This window comes from Schistocerca cancellata, chromosome 9, assembly GCF_023864275.1.
Source record: "Schistocerca cancellata isolate TAMUIC-IGC-003103 chromosome 9, iqSchCanc2.1, whole genome shotgun sequence".
Classification (NCBI taxonomy): Eukaryota; Metazoa; Arthropoda; class Insecta; order Orthoptera; family Acrididae; genus Schistocerca; species Schistocerca cancellata.
The window spans coordinates 206921967-206946038 of NC_064634.1; the positions used below are offsets into that span (position 1 = coordinate 206921967).

The 24072-nt window shown below is 41.2% G+C and overlaps 1 protein-coding gene across 1 annotated transcript in view; it reads left to right on the forward strand.

Moving 5' to 3' along the window:
* The window catches only part of LOC126101041 (transient receptor potential channel pyrexia-like), a 272305-nt gene that overhangs the window by 147568 nt on the left and 100665 nt on the right, over window positions 1-24072 (forward strand). The window contains exon 7 of the mRNA XM_049911705.1: window positions 5340-5610. Coding sequence (XP_049767662.1) covers window positions 5340-5610 — 271 coding nt within the window. The remainder of the gene's footprint in view (window positions 1-5339; window positions 5611-24072) is intronic.

The following is a 24072-nucleotide window of genomic DNA, read 5'->3' on the forward strand; positions in this document are numbered from 1 at the left end:
AAGGCGGCGTAGATTTGGTCTCGCCTGCTGCATGTGAGGGTGATTGTGTTTCGGCGGAAAGCGTCGATGTTACTAAGGGTCTCGCCAGCAGTTTAAGTTAAAAATGTATCGGAGGAGGTAGATGACTTCTGTTTAAAGGAACAGAGTGATGGTAATTTATATAATGATGTAAAAGCTACTGGTATTGATACTTCGGAGGTAGGAGTTCACGCGCTTCTACTCACAAATGAGGGTGAAACGAAACTTATTGATGAATGTGTGGATATCAAACGTTTGTCAGAGTGTGAATGTGAGAATGCATGTATAGTAGGATCGGGTGTTAATCTGGATGAAAAGTGAGTAGAACTGGCAGTGTGTGTTGATTTTTGTCCAATCACAGCGGAATGTAGCAAGTATGGAAGACCTTAAATTGATCGACAAGGTAGCATCAATTTTTGTAACGTAGCGGCGAGGATAAAGTTGTGTACGATTCACGTATAGTTAATTTATCGGAGGAGGAAAGTAAGGTTTCTGAGGCGAATTTATGTAGTGATTTAAATGGTGTATCAACAGATAAGGTTGCTAAGACGAATATTTATGGTGGTGATGGCTTAGGCATCGATGTATTATTTCATGAAGATAAAGTGTTTAACAGTGAATTGATGTGTAATGTTGTTGAAGCTGCAAGTGTCGATGTTTCGGAGGGGGAAAACAGTAAAGCTGTGCATGCTGTGGGAAGTGAATCGGCGAAATGTGTGGAACAACTAACAGAAAATTTATAGAGGGCTGAAATAAACAGTGTGGATGGCGATAGTTTGTGTAATGAAGTTAGTGCTGATTGGTATATAAAGGAGGAGTGTGATTTTAGTGTGACTGATTGGCGTTGGTACGGTAGAACGTTACGGTCATTACTAACGCATATGTCGAAACGAGAGAAGTTTAAAATTGCTGGAGTTTTAGGAAGGGGAAGGAATGAATTTGGGGCAAAGGAAATATTTAATGAATCATTTTGGGATGAACCTGAGATTGAGGGGATGGATAGAACAGGATGTGTTTACGCTAGAATTGGAAGAGACGGTACAAGACGTAGAAAATGATTTATTAAGGGAGAAATATTTAGAACGAAAGGAAATGGTAAATGTACAGCCAATTATTGAAATTAAAGTTGGCAAAGAAATGGTAGATGCACTTCTAGATTCAGGTAGTAATTTGTCAGCGGTGTCGGAAAGTTTTATGAGCATGATCAAAAAGAGGAAACTAGAATCTTCCCAGTCACTGGCGTTCAGATTAAAGCGGCAGTTGGTGGTATGAGTAAGCCAATAAGGCAACAAATACTGTTACAATTTCAATGTGGAGAAAATAAATTCCGGATAGAATGTTTTGTAGTGAGTGGTCTAGTAAAGGGGGTAATTTTAGTTACTGATTTCCTGCGCAAATACAATACTTCGCTTAATTGTGTAGGGAAATGCCTAGAATTTGAATTTCAGAGTGAAAAAAGGCAAGCAAAATTTAAAACACTTTTAACAGGTGAAAATCAGATTGCTCATGCCATAGTTACTGAGGGTTGGAGTGAGGAAGTCGATATGCATAAACGAATTAAGGAAGTGACTGATGCAGTCAAGGGTGTATCAGTAGGGGAAAAGAAAGAGTTGTGTGAGTTGTTATACCGCTACGAGGACGTATTCTCGGATCGGCCAGGTAAAGTTACCGATTTCGGGTACTCTATAAAAATGAAACCTCACGAACCAATAAAATGCAAACCGTATGTAATACCTATAGCTGATCGGGATGCCGTCAGAGTTCGATTAAAACAAATGTTGGATTGGGGTATAGTCGAACAACGTAGGAGCGATTACTGCAATCCTATCGTTATTGTTAAAAAACGGGATAACTCGGTCAGAATTGTATTAGACGCGAGAAAAATAAATAAAGTAATTGTAAACGAATTAGATCAGACTGGCAATATGGAGGAACTTCTGCAGAATTTTAATAATATCAAGTTAATGTCCAGTGTTGATCTGACCGCGGGATTTTGGCAGATCCTGTTGGCAGAGGAAAGCAGACGGTACACTGGTTTCCTTTTAGAAGGGCGAAGCTACCGGTTTAGGTGACTGTCATTCGGACTTACAATTTCTGTAGCAGTTTTTGTAAGAGCGCTGAGTCATGTCCTGGGGAAGAGTATAATGAACAAACTCGTGATATACATAGATGATATATTGATCGCTAGAGAAACATGGAGTGAACATTGTCGAGTTTTGGAGGAGGTACTCATCGCTCTGAGACGAGATGGAATGACCTTAAAGCTCGCAAAATGTGAGTTTGTTCGAGCAGAAATTCAATTCTTGGGGCATATCCTCACTTCGGAAGGAATTTTACCTAGTTCCGAAAAATTAGTCTATTGCCGAATGTAATAGACCCAAAAGTAGGAAACAACTAAAGCCATACTTGGGCTTGTGCAGTTTCTACGTGCGGTAGCGTTCTCGCTTCCCACGCCCGGGTTCCCGAGTTCGATTCCCGGCGGGGTCAGGGATTTTCTCTGTCTTGTGATGACTGGGTGTTGTGTGATGTCCTTAGGTTAGTTAGGTTTAAGTAGTTCTAAGTTCTAGGGGGACTGATGACCATAAACGTTAAGTCCCATAGTGCTCAGAGCCATTTGAACCATTTTTTTGCGGTATCTACAGAAAATTCTTGGGGGAGGGTGGAGTGAATATTTCGAATTTATGCAAATTGTTAAAGAAAAATGCAGCTTGGGGGTGGACCGAGGAATGTGAAACGGAATTTTGGGGTATAAAAGATAAATTGTGCAATAGTAAGATGTTGTACTACCCAGATATGAATTTCCCTTTCTGTTTAGCGTCGGACAGTTCGGACTATGGAGTAGGTTGTGAGCTATTTCAGGAAAAGCTAGTCAATGGAAAAATTCAACACCATTGTGTGGCATTCTCCAGACCCATGCTAAATAAGCACAAACGGGGATACAGCATATTGGAGAAGGAGATGCTCGCGATAACGCACGGATTTAAGAAATTCTGCATGTATTTAGAGGGCAGAAAAGTGACAGTGTTGTGGACCACAAGGCTCTGAGTTATCTGCAGGACTGCAGGATACTGAACGACCACTTAATGCGTTGGGCAATGTTCATGCAGCAGTTCGAATACGAAATCCGCTACATCAAGGGTACAGAAAATTGTGTTGCCGAGCACAAAACGACGATCCTGAGCTGAACGCATTAAGGTGAATTTCGACAGCAAGGAATACGAGAAAATACCAAAATATTTTAAGACACACAATGGAGTGTTATTCCGGCAGAAAGATGAAGAGACGGACAAATGGAGACTGTGTTTTCCCAATAAGTATGTGGAACAGTTGACAGACTACGTCCATTTAAGTCGCGGACATTACGGAGCAGAAAAGTGCACCGAAATCATCGAGGAATATGCCCACATAAATAACCTGGCCAGATGGGTCCTCACACAGCTGGCGGCGTGCGACCGTTGCCAACGGGTCAAATACTGCACGACTGCGCAACAGGGTGAAATGCAAAGCATTATACCTGCCAAAGTGGGCGAGTTGCTGGCTGTGGATAATTTTGGCCCATTACCCGCAGGACGCGGAGGCATGAAGTACATCTTTGTTGTGGTGGACGTGTTCTCTAAGTTCATTAAACCGTATACGACACAGAAAGCGAATACTACATCTCTGATCGCCAAACTGGAGAAGGATTACTTCAAGAATATTGTAAAACGAATAAAGTGTTGTCTGACAACGGATCGCAGTTTACTTTGAACTATTGGAACACGTTCATGAACGACCAGGGTGCGCAACATATCCGTATATCCATCTACCACCCAGCGAGCAACCCATGTGAATGGTATATGCGGGAAGTAGGACGTTTATGTAGGACATATGTCAGCAATCGTCATTTCAAGGGGGTGGAGAACGTGAGCGCGTTTGAGGACGTACACAACAGCGTAAAACTAAGGCTACGGGGTACTCACCTTTGGAAGTCATAACCGGGATGAAACCAAAGTTCCTACTCACAGAAACGGTAGAATTCCCGCCACGAAAAGCTGAATCGGCTGCTGAAAGAGAACAGGCAGTAACGGCCCGCATAAAAAAGTTAGCAGATGAAAGGAAAAGGCGACAAGATGGACGTTACAAACCGATGAAGTACAAAGTGGGGGACAAAGTGCTTGTGCACACCAAAGAGCGTTCCAGCGTAGTGGACAGGGAGATTAAGAAATTATTCGAGTTATCATATGGACCATTTGTTGTGGCAGAGTGCCCTCATCCAAATGCCTGCCGTTTAAAATACCCTGTCTCAGGAAAACCTTTGGGTCTAAGGAACGTGAAGGAATCGAGGCCGTGTATAGAGAGGGGCAGAAGTGAAAAGGTGTTCTAATCTGTAATTAGTGGCAGTAATTTTGAAGGGTGTGGAGCGTCTTGTGCGTGGTCGCGAGAGATAGAAATACTTCGGAGTGCGGACTTGTGAAATTGCGAGACGTCCGAGGTAAAGCATTGTGTCGTGCAGTCGTCAAAGGTACATGAGTGGGCCTTCGGCTCCGAAAGCCCATATCGATGATATTTCGTTGAATGGTTCGATTCATGTGTGTATTCTTATCGTATACTGTAGACTCAGCAGTATTTGGCCTGTAATGTGGCAACTACGTATCCCAGCCCCTAGACAACAAAACCAGCCAAAACTTTTAATATTGCAACTCTGAGTCTGAGGTCGCGTAGTTATTCGAAAGCCCGCACTGACGTACCTCTGAAGACGTTCAGCGCAGCTCTGGACGAAACGTTACGAACGGAAACGTTTCATGGATCACGACCATTCAATCTAGAAGTCTAACCATCAGCCAAGACACGTGGTCGCGAAAGCCTTAACTGTGTGTTAAGGTTTCTTGGTATAGGGTGAGGAGTGTGTAGACATGGTTGGAAGGGGGTATGTTGTATAAGGGTGGCTGTGGCCCAGAACTGAAAGGGACTGAGAAGGTAATTGGGGCTTAGTCTCCAGTTTCCATTTACGTAAACACAGAAGGGTCTGGTGGAAGTTTACCCCTTGGAGGAAATTCCCAGCAAGACAGTTACTATTCATCCTAGTGACCCCGAAAACTCCTTTTTGTTTCGTACATAAGCAAATATTTTAATATCAGTGGAAACCACAGGCTGGGAATCACTGCTCATCTGCGATAGCCCTAAAGGCATCAGTAACTTTCGAAGTACATATAGGCTGCTAGGTCGCCCCAGCAGAGTCGATGTGCCATTATATTGGCTGCAAAGTTAATGGTTGGTGAGTGGTTTGTCTAGCCCACCCCTAGTGGCATAATGCGGACAACTTCTTGTGTTGCCGGCAACAGGTACGAGAAGGTGGTGGAGCACCTGGTGCGCGGTGGCGCCAACGTGAAGCAGCGTAACCCGGCGACGGGCATGACGGCGCTGCACCACGCGACGCTGCTGTGCTCAGAGCGCGCCACCGCCGAGCTGCTGCAGGCGGGGGCCGTGGCTGGCGCCGGGGGCGGCTGCGGCGGCGAGACGGCACTCCACACGGCCGCCAGCGCCGGCTGCCTCCGAGTCGTCCGCTTGCTGCTCGACAAGGGCGGCGCGCCGCTCGTCAACTCCCCGGACCAGGTCAGCACGCACCACGCTCTCTCCCTGTCCAAATACTGACAGTACTCTTGATCCAGCTTTCCCAGGGTAGGTCAGCTAGGTCCCCATTTATAGGACGCCAACGCGCCATTGAATCAAGAGAAAATTAATTTGATACCCATATAACATGTATGTTGTGTCATGTACTTCATACAACAGTGATAATATTGGGGAGCCACACTTATCTATGGTCGCTCAAACATCGCCCACTATTGGCGGAGTTCCAAGGGACCGCATTTCACTCAATGGTATCACAGATGCGCAGAATTCTGATAATGCATCATCAAGCATCTTCATGTACTTTGAGTGACCATCAATCAATTCTAACTAAATTCTGGAGCGATGAGGTGGTAATTTGTCTTGGTGAAGGTACAGATCACCTTTGGGAAAAGGGTAGGAGGAAAACGGATGTACATGTTCTGATATTAGATTACTTTATCTCTAGCTGGTGAGAGAGGCTGATGAACGTATCGGAGGTCCCGTTAGACACCACATACTCACTCTCACCATGCCAATACAGTCGCTGGTCATCTGAACGGTGCTCTGTAGGGAAGTCTCACGTGTTTTTCAATAAACTCACACTCCCATTAACGCTTAGAAACACGGATAACGTCTCATCAGTGACAGTAACTTTTTTCCACGCTTCAAGCCTCCAATGACAGTGTTCTGCCTCCCATGTCAAGTTTCATGCGCTGTGACATGCAATGACCAGAAGTACCCAACTGCTGTGCACCGCAGAATTGGAGATTTATTCCTGCTGCAGCATGCCCATCACCATTTACAAATTAATGGCAATCGACTGTGACTCCAGTCACCAACAAGTTGTTGCTTACCATAGTTGACTCTGGCGTCAGCGTTAACCACTCACTGGGGCACTCACATTGATACAGTGGTGTGTGCCAACCTCAGTAACCTTACGACCTCCGAGTGGCTCATGCAGTCGACAACCAAATCTGATAGCGTCCAAATGCACTAAAATTGCACTTTTACCCTCCTTGCGTTCGAGTGTCAAGTCGACGACCAGTGCAACTTCTTATGTCTTAATCCTGTAACGTGCCGGACGCTTCTACAGTTAACTTCGTATACTTCACAGCGATTAGCATGGCGTTTGAGGCGTCAGAAAATTTTGGAAGGGTGTACGGTTAACAAGGACCGTGCAGTACTTCCGTAATATCGAATTAAGGTTCAGAGTGAGTATGGAGCGTGATTGTAGAGTTATAAATTTCTAGGTGTAGTGTCTCTGAATTGTAACCAATCGTGCTGAGTCCAGGGTTCACACGTAGTCAGTGTTTAAACTTTGAATAAAAATCATCAGCAATGATGGCCGAAGACTCCCGGCGTAAGAAGTTACCCTCATTGTGCAACGACCTTGTCAATGAGGGCGGAGGAGCAGACAGGACACTTTCTTACCCATGGGGTGGGAATCTGCTGTTAAAGGCGGAAGAATCAGCAATGATCAACGGCATGAGGATGCAAAAGGAAATGGAAACCACTGCAATAAAGACACATAATGTGTATCTAAAGAACGTGTGGCCTGCAATTGAATAAGTTTCATGATTATCTCCCCATTGGAAATGATTTTGGCCCAGTCACTCTTCCTGATCTCCATGAGGGGACTGCCAAAAGGGAGATCACCAAGAGAAAAATTTGAAATACCAATGAAAGATTAACGTTCTACAAGTCAGGGCGTGGAATGTTAGAAGTTTGAACGTGACAGAAAGCTAGAAAATCTGAAAAGGAAACATAAAGGCTCGATCTAGATGTAATGGGCGTCAGTGAAGTCAAATGGAAAGAAGACAAGGATTTCTTGTCAGATGAGTATGGGGTAATAGCAATAGCAACAGAGAAAGATACAACAGGAGTAGAGGAGTTGGATTCGTTATGAATAGGAAGGCAGGATAGAGAGTGAATTACTGTGAACAGTTGTTTTCATCAGAATCGACAGCAAATCAACACTGGTAACAATAGTTCACGTGTACATGCCGACGTTACAATGAGAAAATGAAGAGATAAAGTATGTGAGGTTACTGAACGGGCAATTCAGCATGTAGAGTCAGATGAAGATATGAGAGTCATGGGGGTTGGTATGCGGTTGCAGGGGAAGGAGTAGAAGAAAAGATTACGCGAGAATACGGGGTTGGTAGTAGGAATGAGAGTGGAAAAAGACTAACTGAGTTTTCCAATAAATTTCAGATAGTGATAACGAATAATCTGTTCAAGAATCACAAGGGGAGGAGATTTGCTTGGAAAAGTCGGAGAGGTGCAGGTATATTGCAATTACATTACATCATGGCCAGGCAGAGATTCAGAAATCAGACGTTGTATTGTAAGGCTTACCCAGGAGCAGATACAGACTCAGACGACAGTTTAGTAATGATGGAGATTAGGTTGAGTTGAGGGACTACTCAGGAGTAATCCAAGCACAAAGAAGTGGGGTAGGGGAGTACTAAGAAATGAAGAAAGGCGCTTGATGTTCTCTGAGGCTATAGATACTGCGCTAATGAATAGCTCAGTAGGCAGTTCAGTTGAAGAGGCATGGACATCTGTAAAAACTATTCAGAAGACTGATGACTATAAAACATATTACAGGCTCTCTATCTCTCTCTCTCCCTTTCTTTCTCCCTCTCTCCCTCTCTCTCTCTCTCTCTCTCTCTCTCTCTCTCTCTCTGTTTCTCTCTGTCTCACACGCACACGCACACACACACGAAAACCGAAAACTCACAAGTACATGTGTGTGTGTGTGTGTGCGTGTGAGACAGAGAGAAACAGAGAGAGAGAGAGAGAGAGAGAGAGAGAGAGAGAGAGGGGGAGAGAGGGAGAAAGAAAGGGAGAGAGAGAGATAGAGAGCCTGTAATATGTGTGTGTGGGGGGGGGGGAGGGGAGGGGAGGGAGGCCAAAAATGCCAAAGTCGTGTCACACTCTCCACTTTTATTATAACGGAGACAGAGATGAAGCCAGATTAAGGTATGGTACTAATCCATAGTCATCATTAGGGTCCGGATTTTAATGACAAGTCATATTTTTTTCTGAACTATAGGGTGAAGCCGGCCGCTGTGGCCGAGCGGTTCTAGGCGCAGGTTCGAATCCTGCCTCGGGCATGGATGTGTGTGATGTCCTTAGGTTAGTTAGGTTTAAGTAGTTCTAAGTTCTAGAGGACTGACGACCTCAGATGTTAAGTCCCATAGTGCTCAGAGCCATTTGAACCATTTATAGGGTGAATTTTAGAACATTTTATACATAAATCTAGGCAATTTAGTGTCGGAAAATGTATTTTGATTGTGCATATAAAGTCATATTTCAACAAATTTTAGTAATAGGTCATATTGCGGCTAACTTTTTATATAATAGGTCATATTTCTGTCTACTTTTGGCAAAAATGCATTTACCGTTTTTCTCGTATCTTACGGGACACACAAATAAGAAAAGATAAACAGATAAATTAGTACACAGCTTTATTTCTCAGGACTGTAGCAGAAAGTCGGTGTACCACAACAGTCGTTTCGTGAACATAAAACATTATTGCGCAGAGTCGACAGTACGCTTCTGTCGTAATAATCATCGCAGTCGCACAGGTATTCCCAGTAACCAGTTTGAATACAGCCTTTGCCTTGTTCAACATGCCTAAAGCAAAGTGCTCCGGCAGCGTGAAGTTGCGAGGATATGTTCGAGAATTTGGAGAGAAATTCTTTAGTACTGATGGGAAAATATTATTTCGTAAAGTGTGTGAAGTTAAAGTTAGTGCAGAAAAGCGCTTTAATGAGCAACAACGCTGTAATACCGCTAAACAGAACAGATGTGTGAAACGAAGTGCTGAAAATAACAGCAGGCAAACCCTATTGTTTGAACAGACAGATCAATCGTTAACCGTGCAATCATTCTGCAAGGATTTGTGTGAGATGATGGTGTCCTGCAACATCCCATTCGAATAGCTGAAGAATCCACACTTCAGACGGTTCTTGGAGAAGTGCACAACACATCCAGTTCCAGATGAATCTACACTGAGAAAGAACTATTTATCAGTATGCTACAATGATGTGCTCAACAAAATACGAATTACTGTTGCAGAGCAAAATATCTGGCTGTCGATAGATGAAACTACGGATATTAGTCGGCGATATATTGCAAATGTTGTTGTCGGTGTTCTAAAAGTTGATGGCCCTGGAGATATGTTCCTACTAACGTGTGAAGCTCTCTAGAGAGTAAACAATTCGACGATTGCTATTTTGTTTGACAACACTCTGAAGCTACTGTGGGCGAATGGTGTGAAAAGAGACAACGTTTGCTGCTTGTAACAGATGGTGCTTCATATATGGCTAAAGCAGCCAAAGGGCTTCAGATTCTCTACCCCAGTATGGTGTACGCCACTTGCCTTGCACATGCATTGCAGAGAGTTGCCGAAGAGGTGCGATCAAATTACCCTGAAGTGGACAAATTAATTTCCTGTGGCAAGAAAATCTATGTGAAGGATCCGCTACGGGTGCAGAAATTCAAGGAACAAGCACCTTCAACGCCTCTCCCACCTAAACCTGTTCTTACACGATGGGGTTCTTGGCTTAATGCTGCTGACTATTACTGCACCAACTACACCCAAATAAAGACAATCTTGTGTGAGCTTGATAGCAATGAATCAAGTGCTATCAAAATTGTGAAAGGAGCTTTTACAGATACATTGTCTCGAAACTTGGCATACATCAACGCCAACTTTTCAGTGATATCAAAAGCCATCAAACGCCTGGAAGCTGTTGGCAGTCAGCTATGTGAGGCCCTGAGTACTGTGCAACATGTGCAGAGTGAGCTGGGTCGAGCTCGTAGTCATGTGGCTGACAAAGTGAAAAACCAAATTGCAAAGTGTTCTCCAAGGGAATCCTGAATATTCTACACTGTGCAAAATTAGTGACAGTCTTTCAGGGAATGCCGCAATATTTGCAGATACTGAAACAAAGCTGAACTTGTAACACTACCGCCCTGTCGGACGTGCGTTAGCTCAATAAAGCCTGTACTGTAATAAGTTCACGGGCTTCACCTTGTAAACAAGGATTTAGTACATAAGTTGACCGCGTGTACCTAATGGAAGCAATTCGGACTTATATTCAGTCAGTAACTACAGTGATGCGTCAAGCAAATGTAAAGTACAATTACGCGTTCGCATGGACAAGAAGTGTACACAGTAGATACTACCAATGATTAATAATACGGTCGCCAGCCTAATTAGGCATTGAGTGAGTTTTTCTTTGTACAAGTATGTGCATGTACAAGCATAACAACACGTAGAGTGAGTTTTTCCTTGTACAAGTATGTGCATGTACAAGCATAACAACACGTAGTAATGTTGCGTTTTATAGCAAAATTTAGAACCAGAAAGAATCTACTGAACTAAGGTTTTCTTCTTTTGTACTAATTTGTACGAGCTAAAATTACACAACACCACACAGCAATGATTACTACGAGCTGCACTTTGTATATTGATCAGACTGAAATCGGGCATAGATTACCCTAGAATCAGCAATTTGGAAAACACACATACAAAGTCACTACTAAAATTGGAAAAAACACTAATACACTTAAATTTAGTATAGAAATTAATTTTACTATTCAATTCTGATCAGTACACTTCAAAATGTGCAGGAATAGGCAAGAGAAGGGGGGGGGGGCCCTGAAACTGTTATGGTAGTTATACTGAAACTAGCAAGTCCTGAAGATAAATTAACACTCAAAGTTATCAATCTGTGAAAAACTAATCTTTTGTCTTATTTTTACTGAATCGATGAGTTATCATTCTTTCAGTCTCAAATGAATTAAATAACATTGCTAGCTCCATTCAAAATTTATCTTTCAATTTAATCACACTGTTGTTCTTTACTAACATCTGCGTTAACAAACATGAATTTAAACGTCTTTATAGCATAGATTAGTCTGCAGATGATTTATTACTACCTGTAAACTTTCAATTCGGGATACTCGGGTTGCACAATATGTGGTAAGGATCCTGTCTAGGTCAATGATAAGGATAAGTGACGGCTAAAGCAATTCTGGTAAAAGTCACGTTATTATTGAACAGTCAAAACAGTTTCGACACTGGTCCACACAAATACACTTCTAAAGATGAAATAAAGGTTTGACCTGTGCACGTCGGTGCGGCGGATGGCGGGCAGCGAGATAGCGGGCAGCACAGCACACATACAAGCACGGCTAAGGCTCTCACAGTATCGGCACTTTCATTCTTTTTGGCGTCGTAATCTTTCCACTTTTGTGCCTGAGAATATAGCCATGCCAAGTAGTCGTCGGAATCGGCCCATCCGAGGCTCAATGGAATCCACTTTTCCTATACAGCCTCCTCGGTACAGTACATGTTCCTCTGACCGATGCTCAACTCCGACTGTTTCACTGAGCCCGTTGTGCCGAACCGCGCCAGTGTGCGTTTTCCCGCGCTCGCCTGCATCCACCTTTTCCCCGCGCCCCTACAGGTAGGGTATTCACCACAGGTTTTCTACTACACATATTCTAATGCATTACCTACGTATGGACCAAGTGTTTAAATTACAATTTTCACATTATACAATAGTTTTAACATTAAATACATTTTCCTTTGGTTATCAAATTGCTTGAAATCTAACATAAATAATAACACTCATTTCAAAAATTGTTTACAGTTTCTTTAACATGACACGAAAAGAAAAAGATCCAAAACACTATTTACATTATTTTACATAAATTCAGAAAGAAAAATTTATCTAAATTCATAAAGAAAAACATTATTATAGGTACATTATTGTTACACATGCCCCTGTTTCCAGAAAATTTTCTTAAGTCTAAATTTTATGGGAACACTAAATTTAACTATAATACACTGGTTCTGAATCTTTACGTAAATATTCAAGAAGATTTACACCACATATTTCCTTCCACTCACTGTATATAGGTTCATACTATTTTAACATATCAAGACCAATATCTCGTTATTTACTTAAGTGCCTTTTGCACAGTCCAACTTCCCCTTCTAACATTACTAAAATAGCAATTTAATCATTTTTTCCCAAATTTCTTAAAGAAATAATTTAAAATTCTGGAATGGAAACATTTAACTACAAAAACAAATGCATATTTCTTATACACTATAAGATAATCTGTCGATGCTCGCTTTGAATAGCAGTCCATTTCTTAACTTATTAAACAAAACACAAACACAAAATTTTCAGAAAATTATTTACACATATCTGCTGCCTATTATGTGGATTTGGGCAGTCCATTTCACTTCATATTGTCACATCCTCTGGATCACATTTACAATTTTCCATCGACTATTTATCTGCCCTCATTGGTATTTGACAGTCCTTCACATTATGGTTCATACACTGCCCATTTTCATTTTTGACAGTTCCATCTTTTATCTGTCTGAAAGCATTTATCCTTTCTTTTCAGTCCTTTCCTCCATACATTTTTATAGTTACAGTACAATTGGTAATCTGAAACTCACATAACTACATTAGTAAACTTTCAATGGTATACAGATATTTACAAAGAATAGTTACATTTGAAACAATTTGGGTTCAGCATACGATACAGCACAATTACTCGTTTCTGGGAACATACAGTTTCAGATCCACTATATTTCTTACACCTAAAGGTCTTTTGGATTTTGGGTAGATTAGGTAGTAAGCATTATCGTGTGGAATGTTCTGTATTATATATGGTCCATTATAAATATATCTAAATTTTGAAATTTCATGGTTTAGTTCACTAGACTTTTCGTGGGTTTTTAAAAGAACATAATCTCCAACTTTAAATTTTCAAACCTTTAGATTTTTATCGTGTCTTCTAGATCTAGTTTTGGCTTTTTGCTTTGCCCTTTTTATTATCAATTCTTTCTTTTGATTCAATCCCAAACTTGTACAAGGTGGAAACTCTAATTTTTCTTCAATTAAACTTTTACTACTTTTACCTAACAAAATTTCTTCCAGTGGGAACCCTGTAGTTTCATGATGTACTGTGTTCATGACATTCTCAAAATCCGATATGAATCTGCCCCAGGCTCTAATTCAACAAAACAATAATTCAATTTCAGATAACACTGAGCTATAGTAACAATCAAGTAATGCATAATATTAATAATATCTACAAATACAGCACCCTGCCCCTACTCGTCTCTTTATTAACAAGGCAGTCTTTTATGGTTCATAAAACAGTCACTTAAGTCTGGTGGCTTCTTAGGCCTCGGGAGTTCAAAGTCTTTGCTCACTTGAACTCTTCGCAAAATAAACACTGAGTCGTCAGGCGGCTCTTTCTTTCTTTGTTCGGTCTCAACATCTGGATTTTTTTTTTATACCTCGTCATCGTTAGGTACAATATCGTACTTAACTGCATCCCCTTTGATTTCACTGATTTTCTCATACCCTCTTTCAGTAAAAGTATATTCACTTTCTTTTACCCCGAAAAATTCATCTTCACTAGAGTCATCACTACTCTCTTCCTCAACACCAGATTCATTTAAGTACGCTACTTTTGCACAATAAGGAAAGTTAGTATATTCAATTTTGTCTGTATTTGCGTATGTTTCATCATCTGAACTATCGTCGGAATCCGACCATTCTGGATCGCTATCAGGTTCTAACATAAAGGCTTTTCTGAGACAGGCACTAAGTTCCTCCTCGGTATTGTCGTCAGGCTTAGATTTTAATTCAATCTCCTCTTTTGGCGAAACGGCCTCATCATCAGCTTTATTTACATCTACTGTGACTTCATATTCAGTGTAATCCTCGTGGACTTTAATTACTTTCATGTAATCATCTGCCCCTTCTCCACGGTGCCTCTTGGTAGCAGCTTGCACTATTGGCGGATTGTTAGCAGAAGTTATTTCTTCATCAATGCTGAGGATTTCATCCTCCAAATCTTTCCTCTCATTAACCTTCCTCTCATCGGCAGCACGCGTACTTTTCGTGGCGCTATTTATTCTCCCTTTTTCAAATTTGGGCCACGTCACTTTATTGACGCCCCTATCATTTCCCTTCCTATTAACTAATTTCTTCGCCTCATACTCCTTCTTAAAATCCTCCCACTCACATTGCTTTAGGCCCTTGTACAGATCGTTGATCTGCACACGCCAATCAGTTACTTCTGCTAATTCCTTATCGCCCTTTACCACATTGCGAACACTGCTAACCGCACCTCTCTGTGTACTCACAGTCTCATCTATTGTTTCCTTTGCCACGGAATCATCACTCGAAAAATTTTCATTATCTCTTACGGCTACGTTCGTACCTACTGCCGCCGTATTGCTAGCGGCTTCTCTCTGAACAGATGTTCCGCTAGGCTGGGCCGTTGCCCTCTGATGCTCCACTCGCCCGTTAACCTGGAGTTTTCTGTGCGGCCGATATGACTCATGCTGGCTCGCACCTGACGCTTGTCTCGCCACAACATGTGGCGTCGCTTCACGCCTGTCTCTAACCTGTCTCATTACATTGCGGTCGGTCCGGTATATTTTCTTAAATCGGGGCCGGTATGTATTGTCCGCTTCCGTTTGGCCCGCAACGTTCGCGGAAATTAGTTTCCCGCGTCGTTATTATTTTGCGCGGTGTACTCTCGACCGCGACCTGGATAACTTCCTCTGCCTCTTCCTCTCTGTATCATATTGACGCGAAATCCATCGCTGTCATTTCTTTCGTCATGGTTTCGGTTATTACGGTTACCAAAATTTTGATAATTGGCACGACTTTCGCGCCAATGATCTTCGTCTTCGACCCTTTCTAGAAATGCTTGGAAGCTACGATGGTTGCTTCCTACATACCTCTTAGAATCTTCTGGAAGCTTTTTATATAGCTCCCAGATAATTTCCGAATCTGATCTTCTACCTCTTAAATGCGTCAATTTCCGGTACCAATATTCACAGAAATCTTTCAAAGAATTCCTGCCCTGTTATCATGCTGTTTGGCCATGATAAATTCGCGCCATAGATGGTCCTGCTTTTGTTCAGACCAATATTCTTCGGTAAATTTTTGCCTAAATTCTTCGAACGTCATTCGTTCGGTATCTAAATTTATTCCCCAGCGCTTAGCGTCACCTGCTAAGGCGCTAATTACAACGTTTATCTTTTCCTGATCAGACAAGAGCTCAGGAAATACTCTCTCGCAATTTTTGATGAAGTCTAACGGATGCCAACCGTTATGTTTCTTGGCTGGATCGAAGCGTTCCTCGCCTTCTAACAGCTTCGTAATTGGTGCGCCATTACAGACCACACCAGGCCTATCTTTAATTTTGCTCTCTAGATCGAAAATTTTGCCTTGAATTTTCGTACAATTTTGAACACATCCGGTTACTTTTTCACCTAATTCTTTTTCAGTGTCTACTACTACCCTTTTCAATTGCGATATTCCGTGTTGACATTCATTTACGATCTCAGTCTTAAGACCGAAAACTTTTTCGTCTACCTTAGTTTCAACCAGAGGTTCTACTTTCTCTTGGATGTTGAGAATTTCAACATCGAATCTACTATTAATGTTTCCAATTTCCTCCTGCATAGTATCCATATTTTTGTTAATAGTATCAGTTTCAAATTTCAGAGTATTTACCACAGAACTTAAATTACCTACTTTTTGTTCTACTTGTTCTATTTGTTTACTAATTTTAATTCCCTGTCCTTCAACCTGTGCTTTAATCTGATCACTCTGTGTTTTGAGCTGCTCATCAACGTGTGTTTTGAGCTGCTCATTCTGTGTTTTAAGCTGATTAACCTGATTACTAACTTGTTTTTGTAGTTGCTCATTCTGTGTTTTTATCTGATTAACCTGATTGCTAACTTGTTTTTGAAGTTGTTCATTCTGTGTTTTTATCTGATGGCTCTGTGTTTTGAGCTGCTCGTCAACGTGCGTTTTGAGCTGCTCATTCTGTCCTACAATTTGTTTGGTTAACTGTTCAAATAAGTCATTCATGCTTAAAATTTTTACACTGTTTTGTTCTACGGAATCCGTGTGTTCCGGTCCTACTTCATAAGTTTCTTTCGGTTCTTTCTTTATTTGCGGTGAATCAAATATGTCAGTGGATTCGTTCACGTACCCACTATCCTCTACAAAGTCACCCTCTTCTTCCTGTTTTGTCCCTTGCTGTGTTCGAGGCGATCGCGACATTTCAATCTGTTCGTTGACGTGTTCATGGTATTGTATGTACGCCAATTGTCTTCCGCTAACGCCATCTGTTATCTGGCCGCGTAAGCTCCTGCTACTGCCAGCCGCATTCTCCATTTCGCTTGGCACATCTATCCTGTCCCCGTTCCTGTCCATATTAAATGCCAATTACACCACTATTATACTTGACTCACACTGCAGTTTATTTTACTGAACTTTATTGCTATTCGTGCCACTGGACATCCACTGTTCGGTCTTTACTTAAGTGTATAACCGACAACAATTGGATGTCCTGTCACCGGGAAGCCACTTGTAACACTACCGCCCTGTCGGACGTGCGTTAGCTCAATAAAGCCTGTACTGTAATAAGTTCACGGGCTTCACCTTGTAAACAAGGATTTAGTACATAAGTTGACCGCGTGTACCTAATGGAAGCAATTCGGACTTATATTCAGTCAGTAACTACAGTGATGCGTCAAGCAAATGTAAAGTACAATTACGCGTTCGCATGGACAAGAAGTGTACACAGTAGATACTACCAATGATTAATAATACGGTCGCCAGCCTAATTAGGCATTGAGTGAGTTTTTCTTTGTACAAGTATGTGCATGTACAAGCATAACAACACGTAGAGTGAGTTTTTCCTTGTACAAGTATGTGCATGTACAAGCATAACAACACGTAGTAATGTTGCGTTTTATAGCAAAATTTAGAACCAGAAAGAATCTACTGAACTAAGGTTTTCTTCTTTTGTACTAATTTGTACGAGCTAAAATTACACAACACCACACAGCAATGATTACTACGAGCTGCACTTTGTATATTGATCAGACTGAAATCGGGCATAGATTACCCTAGAATCAGCAATTTGGAAAACACACATACAAAGTCACTATTAAAATTGGAAAAAACACTAATACACTTAGGTTTAGTATAGAAATTAATTTTACTATTCCATTCTGATCAGTACACTTCAAAATGTGCAAGAATAGGCAAGAGAAGGGGGGGGGGCCCTGAAACTGTTATGGTAGTTATACTGAAACTAGCAAGTCCTGAAGATAAATTAACACTCAAAGTTATCAATCTGTGAAAAACTAATCTTTTGTCTTATTTTTACTGAATCGATGAGTTATCATTCTTTCAGTCTCAAATGAATTAAATAACATTGCTAGCTCCATTCAAAATTTATCTTTCAATTTAATCACACTGTTGTTCTTTACTAACATCTGCGTTAACAAACATGAATTTAAACGTCTTTATAGCATAGATTAGTCTGCAGATGATTTATTACTACCTGTAAACTTTCAATTCGGGATACTCGGGTTGCACAATATGTGGTAAGGACCCTGTCTAGGTCAATGATAAGGATAAGTGACGGCTAAAGCAATTCTGGTAAAAGTCACGTTATTATTGAACAGTCAAAACAGTTTCGACACTGGTCCACACAAATACACTTCTAAAGATGAAATAAAGGTTTGACCTGTGCACGTCGGTGCGGCGGATGGCGGGCAGCGAGATAGCGGGCAGCACAGCACACATACAAGCACGGCTAAGGCTCTCACAGTATCGGCACTTTCATTCTTTTTGGCGTCGTAATCTTTCCACTTTTGTGCCTGAGAATATAGCCATGCCAAGTAGTCGTCGGTATCGGCCCATCCGAGGCTCAATGGAATCCACTTTTCCTATACAGCCTCCTCGGTACAGTACATGTTCCTCTGACCGATGCTCAACTCCGACTGTTTCACTGAGCCCGTTGTGCCGAACCGCGCCAGTGTGCGTTTTCCCGCGCTCGCCTGCATCCACCTTTTCCCCGCGCCCCTACAGGTAGGGTATTCACCACAGGTTTTCTACTACACATATTCTAATGCATTACCTACGTATGGACCAAGTGTTTAAATTACAATTTTCACATTATACAATAGTTTTAACATTAAATACATTTTCCTTTGGTTATCAAATTGCTTGAAATCTAACATAAATAATAACACTCATTTCAAAAATTGTTTACAGTTTCTTTAACATGACACGAAAAGAAAAAGATCCAAAACACTATTTACATTATTTTACATAAATTCAGAAAGAAAAATTTATCTAAATTCATAAAGAAAAACATTATTATAGGTACATTATTGTTACAAACTCTAGTGACCTGGCTGCCTTCATATACGCTCCAGTGACGTCTTGTGAAGTGAAGAAGAGCTTTTCCAGGTACAAAACTATCCTCAGCGACAACCGTAGATCTTTGACAATGGAAAACCTGAAAATACACCTTGTGATCCAGTGTAACTTTGCAGAAACTGAAGATTGACACACGTTGTTAAATAATGTGGAACGCTTTAAATACTATGTAGAAATAAAAACATTGTTTTACTGTTTCGATAGATGGTCGTTTCACTGTACTTTGTGTTTAGAAAATAAAACATTCAGACAAAAAAAAATAGGTGCAAATTAGCCACAGACCTTACAGAAAGAAAGAGCTATACTTACAATATTTTGAGAAGTGAATTTTGTATTACTTTATGGTGAATAAAAAATTAAATAAACAAACAAGAATGCTTTAAATAAACTTCTATTAAGTCATATTTTATTTTTTAAGGTCATATTTATGTAAGTTTTAGGTCATAAATGCTTGCATATTTCACTGTTTTTTAGGTAATTAAAAGCCGGGCCCTAGTCATCTTGCATCTTTAAGTTTATTGAATTGTCATCCACGGAATAAGTGTAGGCGACAGACCTGTCGGGATTTCACTTGCCTTACTCCATAAGCAGTGACCGGTTTTAGGTCTCATGCCGCCATAACACGCTGCTCTTCTTACCTTTCCATGCACGGACTTTACCTCTTATTCTCCATACGTCGTTAGTTTTTTCTGGTCAACACGGTGATTTGTAATCAATAATTAGGAGTCCACGTGTAGTCACTGATAAGATCGGATATTGTTTAATACATTTCACAAACTGAAGGTACCACAATGGTTCTAGTCTGTAGGACATTACACATGGCGGTTGTAATTAAAATTTCGCTACTGGAGAGGGCCTGTCTGGAGGGCGACCATGAAAATGAAACTTTGTGGATGCTTATGTAAGGACATGCGGAAGAGGAATAACGAGTATACCATTCAAAGCAACATATTTCAATTTCCACGTGAGAGATTGACATTTGTTAATTGCGTACCATGTTCACGTTCGAGATTACAAACGTTGATGTGATGCCCGGATGCTTTCACGACAGCCTGGAACCGCACTTGAGATTACTGTATCGTTGCCCGAAATGCCTCAGGTGGTGTGTTGGCTACCTCCCTTGCTATAGCCACTCATCTTCATCCTGCAACCTGTGTTAGTGATTCTTTGATAAACCCTGTCCTTCAGATAACCCCACAGCCAGAAATCAGACGGTTTCTGATGTGATGGTCTTGTTGGTCTCACAGATTGGGAGGCTCGACCAATGATTCGGTTTTCTCCAAATGTGCTGTGGAATAACCGAATGACTTTACAAGCAATGTGAAGTGGAGCTCCATTGTACATCAAAACAGTTGAGTCCAAAGCATTTCTTTCTCATAGAGCAGGGATCACAGGTTGGTGAAGCAGATCACAGTAACGTGTGCCGTTTATGATGCATGTCCTCGATCCTTGACGCTTGTGTTTCAACTCCAAGTCGCCATATCAGTACCGGCCCTTAACGGCAAGTCATGACATTAACACTAGTAACGCCGCGTGGGATTAGCCGAACGGTCTCGGCGCTGCAGTCATGGACTGTGCGGCTGGTGCCGGCGGAGGTTCGAGTCCTCCCTTGGGCATGGGTGTGTGTGTTTGTCCTTAGGATAATTTAAGTCGTGTTAGCTTAGGGACTGATGACCTTAGCAGTTAAGTCTCATAGGATTTCACACTCATTTGAATTTTTGAACACTACTAACAACGCAAATCCTGCAGCGTGCAGTCTGACCATTATTCCTATAAAACTATGTACTCAAATGGTAAATAGTGTTCCATCAACTCTGGTCCAACTATCTAAAGTTTAATTATAACCACCCTGTATTGTATGGAGATTTCTGTTGCCTGAGTTTCATCATCAACAGTAAAATCTGTTACATCATTTATTTGCTTAGGTTCACCAACAGCAAAATACGAATGAATGAAACAAAATAACTAAACCCATAAGTATTTTTTGAAGTTCAGAAAGGCTAATAAAATGTAATCTGCATATTAAATTACTGAAACTACCTGAAAGCTGAAGCAAACTCAACAAGCAATGACATTGTGACATTTAAGCTTCTCGTAGCGCACAGACAAAGCAAGAAATTCCGTGCCTAGAGGATAACGGGAAGGTTAGGTGTCGCTGTTGGTCGATTTTGCTCGGCCTGATTCCCGTGAGACCTTAGAAAAGCTGTGACAAAAATGTTACCTTCAACAGTTCAGTGTACAAATGGTGAGTGCCTAATATCGGAGAGAAATGGCTTTTAAGTCCAGCGGACTAGGAAGGTCTGTACTTTATCAAGGTCAGAAGCTGGAGAGCACTAGCTGAATTCAGAGCGTGAAAGAGAGTCCGATGATGCACAGTCAGCAGCAAAAGGGCGCAGTATCAAAATGTGATTAAGTTCGAACGGGGCAGAAGTTCTGTCTTTTTGATGTGAGTTCCTCGTACCATGAAGTCTCGACTCAAACAAGATGTATTGGCACTGTAACGACTACGCTCTCGCGTACGTTAACTCTTTAAAGCCTGTACTATGGTAAGTTGACGGGCTTCACCTTATAAGAAAGGATTTTAGTAATTTATGTTGACCGCGTGTACCTGAATGGAGGCAAAATCAGACCTACACCCACTCAGTAACAACAATGATACGACAAGCAAGTCTAAGGTGCAACTACACGTTAGGACGGGCAAGAAACATACACAGTAGATGCTACCAATTGTTAATAATACGGTCGCCAGCCTAACTAGGCATTAACTGAGTTTCTTCCCTGTACAAGAGGAAGTACGTTCAAGCATAAAAACACGTAGTAACATTGCATTATATGGTAAATTTTAGATCCAGAAAAATCTACTGAACTAATATTTTCACTTTCTGTGCTAATTTGAACAAGCTATAAATACACAACATTACACTATAATGATTACTACAAACTGCGTTTTGTCTATTGGTCCAACTGAAATCGGGCATAGGTTACCCTAGAAACAGCACTTTTGAAACACACATACAATGTCAATTTTAAGAAGGGTAAAACACTGATAAATTTAGGTTTTATATTGACTTTAACTTTACTGGTTAAAGCAGTTCAGCACACTTCAGGATTCAAATAAATAGAAAATAAAGAAAGGAGAAGGGGGGGGGGGGACCCTGAAACTGTTATGATCACTGTAGTGAAAGTTTGATCATTGAGAGCCTTAAGCATTCTAGATTTCCAATATATGATTTACCACTCTTTTTGTCTTATTTCCTGCTCATTTAACTACCGTTATTCTTGTCTCAATTTAAATAAACTTCATTACTAAACCAATATCAATATTATCTTCCAACTTGTCAGACCTATATTATTCGTCCAATATTTCATTAACAACAAAGTTCTTTAAACATCATTCTAACATAGATAGGTCTGCAAGTAATTATTATTAACATAAACTTTAAATCTTCATCTTGGGATACTCGGATTGCACAACATGTGGAAAGGACCGTGTCTAGGTTAGTTGTGAGGATAATTAATTGATAGGACAGTTCTGGTAAAATTTAAGTTATTGTTGAACAGTATGTAGCAAAAGTGACACTGGTCCACACGAGTACAGTACTGAAAGTTTCAACCTGTTCGTATCGATGAGGTGGTCGGCAGGCGGCGAGATGGCGAGGCACAAAGCACACGTGCAATTACAGCAATGGCTCATGAAATATCGGCACTTTACTTCTTCATGGCGTCGCAATGCTTTTCCATTTAGTGCCTGTGGAATATTGTCACGCTGTATATAGATGTCGGAAACAGCGCATCCGAGGCTCAACGAAACCACTTTTTCCAGAAGAGCCTCCTCGATCCAGCACGTGTTTCTCAGATCGATGCCTAACTCCGACTACTACTGCTGAGCCCGTTATGCCGTACCGCGCCCGTGTGCATTTTCCCGCGCTCGCCTACCTCCACCTTTTCCTGCTCCCCTACAGACAGGGTATTCACCAAAGGTTTTACATTCCACATATTCTAATACATTGCCTACGTATGGACCAGGCGTACAAATACAACTTTCACATCTTACAATAGTTTCAATATTAGGTACACTTCCCTTCGATTACAACATTACTTGAAATTTGACATAAATATTAAAATTTACATCGAAATTTGTTTATAGCTTTTTCAACATAATGTCATGAAACAAAAAAGAAATGAAACCAGAATATCGATTATACTAATTTATTGAAATTCAGAAGAAAAAAAATTATTACATATACAGTAGGATAATGTTAGTGTTGTTACAGCACGTCTGTGAAGAGCGTGGTGGAGCAGTGGTACACTGATCAGATAATACAAACGCCTCAGACTGGCGGGGTCAACGACAAGCTTCAACCATCCTTCCGTAATGGCAGCGTGAGCGTTATAAGCTGACTGCAGTCTGTCAGCCTACACTGTTGAGCAACATAACAGACAATGGCAAAATGTGACTACTTGGACACCCATTGCAAACAAGATGCGGTCATAGATTCGAAATTTTGCTAGTAAATAACAACGCCTGCATCTTGGGATCTCAGAAACTTATTCAGGCATCTCATTATGCAACACTCTTTGCCAAAAATGTTACGCACCTATAAGGAGAGAAGGAATCGGAAGTTTCAGATGTTGAAATTTTATTTCATATTATTTCAGTGATCGCAAAAGGAATTTGAATGAATCGACTGTAGCGCTAGTCCCTTGTCATTTGATGTTGCAGCCTCCTGCAGCTTGATGCGTACAATGATTCGGTTAGGTTGAGTGTCATACAGCCATTTTATCGTCTCACAACTAACCAATAACTGTTGTGAATGACCCTCTATATGCTGGATATTGGCACTGGCATGGAGCTGACTTCCAAGCTGGTTCAACTCATTTTCTATAGGGGACAATACTGCGTATGTATTTCGTAGACCACCTTCTGTGTGGCCAAGCGTTACCCTGTTGAAATTGATACTAGGCTAACAGCGATGCTTTGCCGTGACGCTGTGCGCTAATGTCACTGCACAAGCTGTTGTACGAACTCAGCTCGAAGGACGACTTGCGAATGCGCCCAGAATCATTTCTGAAAGCTGTGGGCGCTGTGGTATTCGGGACGGTAGTGTGATGTAGGCTTACCTGAAAGATCGCAAGTTGACGAACTTAAATG